At 39.0% G+C, this 14,328-nt stretch overlaps 1 protein-coding gene across 1 annotated transcript in view; it reads right to left on the reverse strand.

Annotated features, from left to right (window-relative positions):
• The window catches only part of LOC111862388 (prosaposin), a 54,283-nt gene that overhangs the window by 30,230 nt on the left and 9,725 nt on the right, over window positions 1–14,328 (reverse strand). The window contains exons 4-8 of the mRNA XM_023847734.2: window positions 13,262–13,462; window positions 12,450–12,593; window positions 7,004–7,156; window positions 2,359–2,553; window positions 884–1,003 (exon numbers count right to left, since the gene is read on the reverse strand). Coding sequence (XP_023703502.1) covers window positions 884–1,003; window positions 2,359–2,553; window positions 7,004–7,156; window positions 12,450–12,593; window positions 13,262–13,462 — 813 coding nt within the window. The remainder of the gene's footprint in view (window positions 1–883; window positions 1,004–2,358; window positions 2,554–7,003; window positions 7,157–12,449; window positions 12,594–13,261; window positions 13,463–14,328) is intronic.

Raw genomic sequence — 14,328 nt, forward strand, 5'->3', positions numbered from 1 at the left:
TTACAGAATCCACATATTCCTGCCAGTTTTAATATCTATTTTGTAATCAACAAGTGTGTAACCCCGGTCAAAGTTTGACACTTCTCTGGCCATTATCTCCGTAACCGTTCAACTTTGGACATAGGTGTTTTGGGTTATATCGGCATACTTTAACATAAGGAACACCCTCCCGAAGTTTGGCACATTCCTCCTGGGACACCCTGTATATATATATATATATATATATATTCATAAGTCAATAGTGTGGATCTTAAGATGAATTAAAGTGAATGAAACATAGTAATATTTGCAAAAAAAAGATGTATCCTGTAGTAAGTTACATCAAGAATCTAAACGATCTATATGAATGCTCATTTTAATCCTGCAAGTAAAGAAACTGGCCCTTAAAATGAACTGAATCAAACAAGATGGACACATAAAAATCAATATTTGTCTCAAACTCTGATCTGTATCTTTCAGAGTTTGACTCCTATTGTCTGTAAACTGATGGACATAATGAAACTATTTGCTGGATTTTGAAATTCTTCACCTATTAGTTCAGCAGCCAACTTTCTGCATCTTCGATTGAGGACATTAATGCTACTGCACACTGAAAGATTTAAAATGCTGAGCAGAAATGCAGCCCAAAATGCCAGTCTCTACAGACATACCGCTATGCAACCTGGTTCACTACACATGTGCTCAGGTGGCAACACAGGCCAGTCCTTCATCAAATGTGCTTAAAAAAAACTCAAATTAGATTACATTTGCACAACCACACAAAGCACAAGATAACAGGACTTAAAACTCACTTACTAGAAACGCATCAGAAACAACACAGAACGTATTATGGTTATCATGGATTCAATCCTGTGGATTTCCATCAAATGTGTAGATAATTTACCTTTCCTTTCGCTTCAGGTGAAGTGCAAAGTCCAAACACTTGGCATGTTTCTTTGGCATTCAACTCCTTCACCAAAAACTCATATATTTCTGCATAGTATTCATTCACAATGCTAAGACACTGTAAGAAATTAACATTCAATTAATTGCCCATTAAAAAACCTATTCAAAATCTGTAATGATATTAAGGATATTAAGATTTAAGTTTCTTGTGAAGGTGAGCATGAAGATTATCATAATTATGACCTTATGTGGGACATCACACTGAAATGAACACTTTGGAAGAACCTCTTGCATTCCTCTTCAGGCTAGGAGACAGAGGCAGGAGGTTCCTCCAAAATGTGTGCACCTGTACACCACACAATTCCACATCCTACACAATCAAGGAAGCAACATTTTTTGCACCCACATTAACTCACTTCGCCAATCACAGTGACTGTGCAGCCTAAGGCATGAACTGTCTTCCCCACTCGAACTCTGGGATCATGGGTTCAAATCCTACTCCAGGCATGGATGTCTGTGCGCATTTATTCTGTGTTTGTGCTGTTTTGTGTGTAGGTAGCAGCCTTGCAACGGGCTCATCCACCCCCACCCAAGGAGTCCTATCAACTGTGTATAGATTAAGAAACGGAAAAAGCATCCAAGGCCCACAGGGACTGTAGAGGCATAGATATACAGCCTAACCCCTCCTGGTCTCCTTAGTAGAATCTATAAGAGAGCTAACTTCTTCTTTTTCTGATACATAATACAATACACAGAATCAAAATTATCCGTTAAAAATTGATGAAAAATAAATATGCACTCCTAACTCCTTAAAGGGGGCATGCGGTAGCATATTTGCTTGAGGCACTATGCTACAAGCTGGAAGGTTGGGGATTCGATTCCTGATGTCCTTAGATTTTTCAATTTACCTAATCCTTCTTGCCTCACTATGGCCCTGAGGTTGACTCAGTCTCTAACAGAAATGAGTACCAGAATTCTTCCTGGGAGGGTAAAGGGCAGCTGGCATGTTAAGCTGAGAACCTCACCGCCATCTGTGAGCCTCCTGTCTAGAAAATGTGGGAGCCTTGACCTCTCACAACCCTATGGGCCTCCATGACCTGTTACACAGATAGCTTTACCTTTCTTAACTCTTTAAAAAACAGAGGTTACAACATGTACTGTCTGCTTGATATTAAACATGCATTTCACTCACAGAGGATATTTACAAGTGTCTTTTTCATAAAGTTCTCAAAATGAACATCAGTTATTTTCCTTATCTCAACTTATAACATGGAAGTCATGGAAGTGGAAAAGAAAGGGGTGGATTTGCATTAAAGACCTTCACAGTATGGACACGTTTTTAAGAACACATTCCCTTTGTAACAGAGGGGTGTACAGTATATGAGATTAATCTGTCTCAGTAACTTTGGGTGGGGGTTAAAGCAAACTCAAATTTTACTTCACACAGCAGATTTTAGTTAAATGTGTGCGTACTTCATCTTTAAATGAGCGAGTCTGCTTGCACAGGCCTTTCAGGATTTCTTCAAATTCCTCCTCAGTGGTATTTGCAACGAGGACATCGCGGAGGTGAATAACAAGCTGTTCACAGAATTCGCATGGCAAATCATCTTTGGGCTTCACTACTCCAATATCAGACTCATGGACTACTTCAATGTTCTTCAGTACGGGCTGCAAGAGAAATACAACACCATGATAATTCTTCATGATACTACTGCAACCAAACATTACACACTCCTGAAATTCAGAAGTCTGTTACATAATCTCATTCATTACAAATAAAGTTGTCCACATGCTTAATTAAGCCATGCCATTGAGATGTATGAGGGAGTGGGTGTAGAGCTCCACACATTCTTAATCTTGTTGTCAGATGGAGGTGAACAGTCAGTTTTATACCCTGGCCACCTTAACTCCCAGTAGCCACTGGAAACGAAGCTGAATGGTGCCAGAGCAGGTTTTGATGCTATGGAGAGGCGACATATCCCTGCTCCTGCTGGGAAATGAACTCTGATTCAGCAGTCAACAAGTCAGTAGCCTGTTCATCCTGACTGAATTCTTCATGTGCTTTCTCATTACAATGAAACCCATTTCAGATCTTTCTTGTGGTGCAGTGGATCTGAACTCTGATTATTTTAACTGGGTAAAATGTAATAAGGAGATTAACCTTTAAATGCTAGACTTTTGAAATGGTGGTAGTTTGAGCTGGCCAGAATTTTTTTAAATGCCTGCTACTGGTGCGCTTTTTAAATGTCTACTCCTGCTAGGGTGATTAGAAATTTAGAAATGCTGTAATACAATTTTTATGACAAATCAATGAAATTAATTTTGTTTTTATCAGTAGAGTACATAGTGTCATATATTATAATGTAAGATTTGAAAGTATTGTGGGAGCATCCCCACAGCGTCTGGCAGACAACCGTCACCCCTTTCAGAAAGTGCCAAACTGGCAGCTGTGACCAAAGAGACACGGAATTTATACAATTTCCAACTACTGCGACTTATATACCAACTACATATATTTATAAACTTCGCCGTGACTCCGCCTTTCCGTGCACGGCCCAATGGATGCGCGCCGTGACGACTGCAACTTTAGCTCCGCCTCCCGGCCGGTAGTATTTAAGACCGGGAACCCAAGGTGCAAGCAGTTCAACTCGAAACGGCAACGCGGTTACAGGCATCAACTCCACTTCTGCTACCAGCTGACATAGCTGCCGCAAGCCTTCAGCGAACGCATCTTCCGCTACGCAGCAACCGACCGAGCCAGTCGATCCTACCGGCACGCTCAGCACGGCATCACCGCCTAGACAGGCCAGCCAACGCTTGAACATTATACGTGTATTCCGTGTTCTGTATATTGACTTTAAAGGGTTCAATATATACAATTGTACAGTTTCGTGTGGTTTGTTCATTGGAGTATTGACGACAATTCCACAGTATTTAGTCAAAAAAGTTATACTTTATTTTTAATTTTTTCTTGCAATTTTGATGCATACTCTAAAAATTATTTCCCGCTTCTTCACAGAGAAGTTTTGCATTGTACAACCATTCCTGCTTGTAACATCTGAGATATTTTCACATTCTCTGGTTCCATGAAACATTTGGAAGCAATAAAATCCATTGGTTCCCTGCTGGCATGTTTCACATCTTTGTTACACTTCAGATATTACGAGTCTTTTGACTAATGGACAGAAAAGTGAAAGCACCACCTTTCAAGAAGGGCTAAAGGGAAAATTCCTGATTCCCTACTTCAATGCCAAGCCCTTCCATTGCAGCTGGAAGAGAATATCGCCCTTTCTATGGTCACAACCAAATGCACTGTAGCTGAGATAATGCATTAAGTTTTCTGCAAGTTCATGGTGATTTCTAATATTGTAGCTCCATTTCATCATATAATGGCGATGAAACGTTGTTTGGAAAGTGATGAAATTGATAGGCAGCTGAAGTGCAAGATATGTGGCATGGGACTGTGCACTTTTCAGGTGCTACAAGGAGTACCATACAAAGGTGTGATTCAGTTACATGACACAGGGTGTGAAGCCTAGATATACAGCAAGCAGATATCAAAAAAGGTATGTACATTAAATTTTAATAGATTTAAAAATAAACATTTATGATTGTGGGTATGCATCTATTATAGGTGTGTGTGCGCACTTCCACTAGTGGCATTTAAATGCCTGAATGCACAAACTGGGGTACTTTGACTATGACAACCATACTCATCAGTGTACCAATCAGCGCACTTCGGACATTAACCCTTTGACGTGGTAATTTAAATTCCGCGGCCGCGGCTCCTGCGGTAATATATTCAGCCGGCCATTTAAATTTTGCTCGAAAATTATTTATTCATCATTGTTCTTAAATTCTATGAGATAGGAACATGAAACTTTCACTAAAATGCTCTTAAAAGGTGGTTTTATAACCTTACCTTATAATATGCGCGCCCTTTATATCTTCAATGGAAGCAGGTTGTTTAGTATTTGAGCAGTGAATGGGACGCCTTGAAGCATGAAACTTTCACTAAAATTATCTTAAAAGATGGTTTTTATAAACTTACCTTATAATATGAGCGCCCGGTATCTATTCGAGCAGTGTAAGGAAGGCCTTGAAGCATTCGTGTAACCCAACGGTGCCCCACATTCCTCGCTCCGATATTTACGGTCATCCCTCGAAACGACCACCAAGGTCAGTACGATAAAATGACGTCAACTGGAGCGATGATTATGAAGGAATGAGTACTTTTCCCTCCCCCACACACATCCGTATCGTCTCAGGGGGTGACCACAGTGTCCTGCCTTATATTGTGGCGTTTTTCTAAGAAATGGGTGCTATGAACTGTGCGAAAGCAATTGATTTTACGAGAATAAAATTTTGGACAACCCTCTTCTAAGAATTGCAATTGAGTGTGCTACTGTGGCCAGCTCAGGGTAATATGATATTATCAACATCGTAAATATCACGTCTCGGTTGTTTATATCTTCAAAGCAAAGAAAACAGGCCTTTCATAACGGTACAGCTAGAATCCGCTCGCCAGAGCCACAGGAATTTTGCTGCAAGACAGGCATATGTAACGATGACTTATCTCAGCTAAACTCGTTGGCTTAGTATACTCTGTTCTTGTGACAACAGGCCAGCGAAAAATCTAACAATCTACAGCAAAACCACCAATTATTATGGGCGTTATAACATAGGTGTGCAGCTGGACGAAACAGACACGCCGAACCCCCCCAGACGATTTAAATCCCTGACGAACCATACACGACGAAAAACGGCAACGGGTTAAAAGTTAATGTCTCCAGATCCTAGAAAATGAATACCAGAGGGAAACTTTATGAGGAAAATTAAATAGGGGATTCCACTGCATGTAACTTATATTTTACTTCAGAAACAAGTGTCACCCACTAATAGAATACATTTTGACATTTTGATACTAAATCCTAAATTTCAAAAGTATATAACTGATCAATTTATTACAATATCACATTAAAGAGCAAGAAATGAAAGCTATGGCTAAAAGAATAAGAGGCATTTTTAAAACACTGTGTCCCAGCAGTGATCAGAGTCCATACTAGGTCACATAACCAATGCACTTATGGAGCCTAACATCATGCGAAATGAATTCTGTATCTCAGCAAAAACCATTTATATAACATAATATATCATTAAATGACAATATATACAGTCCAATATTTTTAAAAATTAATTGGGAGAAAGTTAGCACTATAACAAACAAGAAATTCTGGGAATAACCAATAGCCTACTTTCTTTTCACTACATAATGTGGACAGCATGGAAAATGCTGCATACAAGAGTCCATCTACTGTTGTGCATGTATTTATTAACTGCAGGAATGTATTTACCAAGCAGCTGCCTAGCAACAGCTGTCCCTTCTGGCTCCACTATCACAACATTGAGGTGTTGGGACACACACAGAAAGCAAGGTGATCTCATAAGTGTCTCTTTACTTTTTCAGAATAAGGAGGGCAAAACTGACAAAAGCAATACAGAAATACCAATGAAAAGGGAATGTTACTATGTGTGCACTTGAGTTATTGTTGTATCTATCATCTTCCTTTGTGGGTTATTTTATGCTGTGACTAGACTATATAGCACTGTGTAGGATTTGAGGTTTTCACATGTGGCACCATGTAGATACTGTTAACTGACATTTCAGAGAAACGTATCACCTCCATCTTAAGGGTATAAGAAATACGTTCCTCTATAACATCGGTTAACACAATATATACATGGCGCCACATCTCAGAAGACGGCATTCCTCATATAGCACTGAACGGTAGGATGAAAGATGAATGACAAATTAGAAAGGATTTAGAAGTCATGGCCGTATGAGAATACTATACTAGCATTTCACCAGAGAGACTGAGGAAAATGATGAAAAATACTGAGTCATGACAGCCAGTGTCTCAAGTGATATTCAAACCAAGCACCTACAAAATACAAGTCTAGACCATTCCTGCTAAGCCATCCCAAATGATATGTTCCATCATGAAAACATGAACATGGTATATAGACAAGCCTAACACTTCTGTTAGTTTACGTAGTTACAAACTGTTGGCTGAAACCTAAAGTGTCACATTAACAATATACATCCTATGAGACTTACCCTGTGCTTGTGGAATGTTGCAGAACAAACACCTGCCACATGGCACACATCACCTGACTTGAAATTCCTCTGCAGGAAGTCATAGATTTCAGTGAAGTAAGTGATGATGATTGCTGAACAGCCATCTGAGAGGCTTCCAATACGTCCACATGCCTTCAAAATCGCAAATAAAATGAAACTGAAAATTCAACGTGACAGCATAGCAACTGGTCCTACATTTCCTTCTTCATTATGCGTTCCACATATTATACACAGGTGATGGACAAAAATAATTTAACACTTTTACAAATTTTTGAAACATGTAGTAGTAATACTTTGTCTTATATCATAAGAAAAATCTGCACTATAAATCACTTATCATACATATCATACTTATCATACAAGACAGTATTACATTTTACGGCTAGAAATCACGGCAATATTTTGAAGTTTAGCCAGACATAACAAATATTTTTAAACATTTGAATACTTTCTAAAATTTATTACTGGATATAAAGAGAAAGTTGTCCGTGTTTAAGCAATTAAGCACCACACCACGAAGGCATACAGAAGAGTGCAGGCATAGATCCACCATTCTTGACCTCAGTATTAGGTGGTGTGGCCAGCTTCACACAAAAGGCCATTTTACCCCCGGGGAAATCGCCCATGGTACCCATGGGATAGGAGGGCTAGATGGACCCCAGAGCAGGTATGGACATTATGGACATAAAAAGCTTACCCCTGCCATGAATCAAACAACAGCCACATTCTGTCAATATACCAAATGAGCTATCCAAACTATTAAATTGTCACGTGACACACCCAACACATGACACATTGGTGTCAGAAGTGTTTACGAACTTAAACACGCTGCAATTTGGTCGGAGTTCTTCGACTGAAGCAATTATTGAACTGAGGACTAAAGTGTCTGTTTACAGTGTTGTCAATTGAAAGTGGAACAAATAATAGAAATGCTGAAACAGATGAAGGCCAACCAGGTGAAGGCAGATGCAAGAAATATTCAGAACCCATCAAGAGAGGATGGAAGCCATAACGAAGGAAACGGAAGCCATCCGAGCAGAAATGAGAGCCATGCAAGAAAATATGGGCACCAGCCACAAGGAGATGGTGGCCGAAATCGAACCCAGAAGAGACATAAAGACAATGGCCTGCCAAGAGATGGAGGAACGTCTAGAAGAACAACAGCCGACCTCACTGGACAGGAAACCTGAGGCGGCAGAAAGACGAGAGATCCCCACAGAAGTCGCCAAAGTAATACCAGTCAGAGAACTGAAGAAAAAAGGCGTAGGGATAGAAACCAGTGACAAATGAAGAAACAGACCCAGGGCAATGATGAGTGCCGAAGAAGACTGCCCGTCGCCCGCAAACGGATGAGCTGCCGTGTGGAAGCAGCACCGCAGAAGAAAACCTGCAGGAAGGTGTCCCACCATGCAACAGTGGCATGGCGTAAGAGGAACATCTTCAGGGAAGGACTGCAGAAAAGAGTAACTGTGCCCAGGAGGAAGATTACACACTGTGGAGGATACAGTCATATGGAACGAAACAAGAACAAGGTCACAAAGAAAACCATCAAGAAACTGACATTTGGGAAGTGTGTGTGGAAAGGCCCAGAATGCATTACTGGCATAAGGGACAGAGGCCTGAGACAGCAACTACAAGGCAGAAATAAAGTGAAGGACCCAGGCTGCGGACAGCCGCGATACGTGAAGAAACCAAACCTGAAGAAGGTACAAGTGAAAAGCACAGGAAATTTATGTGTCATACAAATTTAATAATAATAATAATAATAATAATAATAATGACTAAACAAACTTTCCAGACTCCCTCCGGCACATGTGTATACGGATTATGTTTTGTGCAAAAAGTACCATCCTTGGGATTAAGGCACAAAATTGCTTGCAAAGAAATCTGAAGTTTAGTTCAAGCCACATTTTAAGGAATGAAGTTCAGGCCTCTTCATGTCTGAAAATCTGCCTGATGACACACATATAGTGCATACTGAATGTAAATTCAGTACCATTCTGCAACCTAAATGCTGTAGGTCGTTAAGTTACAAATGTGGAACTCAAAAAAAAAAAGTGAGTTTTACAAGACCTCCACACTACAGTTCTTATACAATAAAGATGACCTTAAGCACTGAATAAATACCCATCATCATCAAACAGAGTCCTGAAAAAGGCTGACTGTGCTCCAAGATGAAATGTGTGAGCAGCTGTCATCTACAGCAAGGGTCTTAATCTCAAATCATACAGGGCCAAACTTATAATTCTGAAATGTAAAGTTAATCTCTCACTGCTGTGTTTAATTTTCAACAGAGTACATCTTATTTAAAATTAAACATACCACTAAGAATATTTCATACATTTAATACCAAACTATAACATTTTAAAATAAGTGAATTTCAAACTTTACTCCACTCTCTTTACTGACTTATGCTGTATATTGCCACTTTCTGCACGTTCACATACCTATTACCATACTTTCTTCAAGGAATTATGAAAATTAAAATAAAAATTTCATTCTATACCACAAATATTATTGCTAATTGATCATATTTCATTACTGACAGTGCTGCACAAAATGAACCAGTGGGGCTAATAAAGCTCATGTGTTTGAGACCCCTGATCTAAGGTAATTCAATGAGATTCTCTTAATGGAATAACTTTCATACTGAGTTTTCAATTTACAATGAGAGCAATTAAATTAAGAAAGAAAAACACTGTCTTGTGAAGTACCTTCCAGAATATGATACTATGCAGTCCAGTGGGAGTTCAGTGTCATTTCACAAAATATTCTGTCTCCATTTTCAGGGTCAAAGAGTAAGCCAAGCAAGTAGCAAGCAGACTGAGCAGTCTCCTACTACACTACACGGCATCATATCACAAAAGACAGCCTAGATTACATGAACCTCAAAACTAATAAAAATCAGTTTTATTTCATAGTTATCCTACATATTTATTACAATAAAATATATATGACATGCTTTCAAATGCATAGGGTGATGCAATGAAGATATGAAACATGGAGAGTTAGAGAAACTCAAACATTACTAAGAGTTGCAACATACAACTCAAAAATTAGATAATTAAAAATATTCAGTCCAAGAAAAGTAGTTTCAAAATGATAGATATATTTTTCTCTTGCAATAACAAACAGCGATGCATGTGAGGCACAGATATGCTAATTCCCATCTAAAAGCTCTACATTTGAAACAAACAATGTTCTCGTTGTAAACATTTGGGCCAGATCCAAAAAGTGCCACTCAAACATTTGATGACATGGGGCTTCACTTGCACTTTCTATGAAGTAAATCTGGCATCATGCCAAACCAGGCATATGAGGACTACAAGGCAAGAATCCATATCAATGCACGCATTTCCAGTCAGAAATCCTTGTCCCATGAATCAATACATTTACCAGGAAATTCTTAAGTAGACCTACTCACAAATATAACAGAAAAACCACAAAACTTAATCTTTTAATTTCATTTTTTAGCCCTTATTAAAAACAATGGAACTATGTTACTTGAATTCCGTATTTTGCAATGAAAATGAATTCTAAATATTTCAAGCACCTGACCATTCTTGGGTATGTGTAAGTTGGTGGATATTTGTATCTTTATTTCCAGTTTTAAATTAAATATCCAACTGAGTAAAATTCTTAAATTCGCTTAGTGGGGGGCGGAGTCCAACTGGGTCCACTCGGCACGGCGGCCACTGATTGGTCTACTGTAGCCTGCCCCAGGTGATTATGATGATGGAGAATTTGGTGGAATGAAGATTGGCAGGGGAAACCGAAGTACTCAGAGAAAACTCACCCCAGCGCCACTTTATCCACCAGAAATCCCACTTGACCAAATCCAGGATTGAACCCAGGGTGGGAAGCCAGCGAATCCAACTGAGTAACTAACTGTGTATATTTATGGTGTTACCTCACAACATATTTACATACAAAGCATATACAGGTATTTTCTCAATACTTTTACTTACAATGTCAACAGCTTTCAGTGTTTCTTCATTTCTCATGTCTGTTAATTAACAATTCTCACTTATGCTGCTAGGCTTATAGCAACAATGATAATGTTAAAATCACAGTGATTTAACCATATGCAACTGGAAAGTCATGAAAATGTCATGTGATTCAGCTGGCCTTTGGGATTAAACCATGACACAGTTTGAATATGAGACAGAAGAGGCCATCAGTGCATTATACAGTGGAACCCCCAGCTCATGTTCCTTGATTTATGATTTTCCCTCATTTGCCATTCAATTTCAGTAATCCCAAATCTATCGTGTCAGTGTTAAAAATATTTCCATTAAGATTTTCCTCAGACATGTTGAAATCTTCTTGACCCCTACAAAACCTTAATTGAAGGTTTCTTCCTATGGTGGTCTGAAAACTAATCTGAGAAAAATCTTAAACACAGGCAACTTAATGGCTAGGTTACTGACTTGAGATCACTGCAAATGGGTCTTAAACTGGCAAAAGCTTTAAACTAAAGAACAATAAAAAGGGACTTCCACCATAAATAATTATGTTTTATATCAAGGTTCTTTTGTTTTATTTATGTTAATAACTAATATGTTGTTATAACTCTATGAGCAGGTAGTTCACTGGATTTTGCTATCCATAAAATTAGGTTGGAGACACACGCTTTAAGGACTGCTTCCTGAACTCCGCAACCTAGCTTCAAAGATCAATCATCATTACATGCACTGATGTCAATTCTTTGTAACCCATTTACCACATCACATAAGAATTAGTAACAAATAATAGCCCACAACACACAACGAAGAACTGTAAAAGTCACAATTTTTTGTGGGTTATTTCATGATGCTGTCTATATAGCATTGGAAGGTACAATGGCTGATTTTGAAGGAAGTGGCTGTGGCTTACTCGAGGTACTATTCTGACATTGCCTGGAGGAACTGCAGAAGAGCATGAAAAGTCTGCCAGCCTAGCTGGTGTCACACACAACATTCAAGCTGAACACCTCTCAAATACAAGTCTAAAGTGGCACTTCTAGACCAAACCAGTACAGTACAAATCACAGCAGTTCACAGCATTTTTCAGCAGCAAAATCAGCAGGATGACAAATTTGTAGTAGAGAGTATCTTTTTTGAGAATGTGGCAGTTACTAGGCTGGTCAAGGAAATCCCTACTTTTGTAGAGCTAAAAGGTTAGTGTTCAAAAGAACCCAGCAAGGATCATATTCTGAGCCACCTGAATCCACTTCTTACCTTGACAATTTCTTTTACAAAAATTAAATTCAACATGCTTCTAACTATGTCAAGGTCTCCCAGATGGTCTCTTCTCTTGAGGTTTTTGAACCAAAACATGCACATTTAGCAGAGTAACCCAAAGTATGGTAACAAATCAGTGAGAACACACAGAAAAAACTTGAGTGTCTTTTATGGAAATAGCAAAAACAGACCTAGTTTCTTACCCGCAGCATATTATTAAGCAGTTCATCTCGTGACATGGTTTCCATTCTCTTCTCCAGTGCATTAATAACTACTTTGCAACCAGAACAGTCATTCACATCTGTTGCCTCTTGCAGTGGAGTTGCTTTAATCAACCCTTCTTCTAGCTGGAGAAAAGAAACCCTATGTAAATTAACAAACATGGTGCTGAGGCTAGACATTTCATTGCTCAAGTCCTAAATCTATCCACTGCATAAACAGTTTTCAGAATCTGCGGTCAAATGATTCATGTGAAATCAGAACTGTTATCATTTCTTCTTATTGTATATTTGTTTCAGAATCATTTAGGTTCATTAGAGAGCAATTTCCATTTGTCTCCAACTAATTACAGTTTATCAATCAGAACCTCTCCACTTTCTTTCAAAAAATTCTTCAATTAATTCATTTACTGGCTCACGCATTTTCCTTCCTCTGGATTAAAACACTATATTCCATACAAATTTAAAATTAAAGCTTCAAACTATGTTATAAACAAGGACACTGTCAACAAGATCTAAAGGTTTGTGAAGATGGTGTATATATATATAAATATAATAATTGACTTTTAGGGCATTATCCAATGTCCAGAGATCGGGACTAGCTCTATCAATTAGTTAACTGTGTCAGCTTTCACTTGAGGATGGAGACAAAGTCCAGTCCCCAAAATGTTTTTAAATAAAAAAACAGGATGATGGATGATGTCATAAAAGTCAAATTATCATCAATTTACAAACATAATGTGAGCATATTCAAATGTCTTGCTTGCATCTGAATACAGATGTCTTCTGTAACATACCCTGTTTTCTTCCAGCTGTTTGTCAACCCAAGCACTGTTACACAGGCCAGCCACTGAACACACAACTTGAGGGTTCATTTGTGAGGCCAAAGTTTCCACTAACTCAGGAATAAATTCATCAGCCACCTTGCAACATGCTTCAGAGACAACCTTAACGGGGATGAGCTTGCATGAACCCTCGAACACTTCCTTCAGTTCTTCCTACAAAGAATAAATTAGAGTCCACTGATTGACTGCATATATTCTAAACACATATGAGTCACTGCCACAGAATTCAATACAACCTAAAAGCAAGCTTTTGGGGGGGGGGAGATAAAGCTTCATGTATTCTTAACTTTGGCACCACATGGACATGAGTGAACCCCACAGACACTCTGGACAAAATGGTGAAGAGAAAAAACCGTTTTTCCACGTTTTATTTAACAACATTTTTCAATCATGACATTATATAGCACTCGATGGTAGGATGACTGATGAATTGGAAAGGATTTGGCAGGAAACCATCATGGTCTAATCAGAGTACAATTCAGCATTTGCCTGGAAGGCTTGAGGAAGAGCATGAAAACCTCTGCCAGGATAGCGAGTGCCCTGGCTGAGACTCAAACTGTGCACTGACTGAACACAAATCTACAATGTTACTTCTAGACTAATCTGTCAAGTGAAAAATCATTCCCCTACAAATCAGATCCGAGTTATCCAGCCTAGGAGCCACTCATTTTGATGACTCAACTATTGAGAAAAATTACAATTTAGCCTGAATGATAAACGGTGTAAAAAGTCAGTCAATAAAGTGACAGGCTATGGGCAGAACAGCTGGGATTTTGTTCCCAGCAAGAGATTTTGCTCTTCTCTACAGTCTGAGGGGCTCACCTGGCCTCCTATCCAATGGGTACTGGGGCCCCTTTCCCTGGAGCTAAAGCAGATGGGGTGTGGAGCTTACTCACCTCTACCTAGTGTTGAGGTGAAGAAAGGGGAAGCTATACCTCTACTTCCCCAGAGGTCTTCATGGCATTGTGCATAATTAATTAACTACAGGGTCAACTTTATCTTTTTGGAGGAAGGAGTTT

This window comes from Cryptotermes secundus, unplaced genomic scaffold, assembly GCF_002891405.2.
Source record: "Cryptotermes secundus unplaced genomic scaffold, Csec_1.0 scaffold671, whole genome shotgun sequence".
Classification (NCBI taxonomy): domain Eukaryota; kingdom Metazoa; phylum Arthropoda; class Insecta; order Blattodea; family Kalotermitidae; genus Cryptotermes; species Cryptotermes secundus.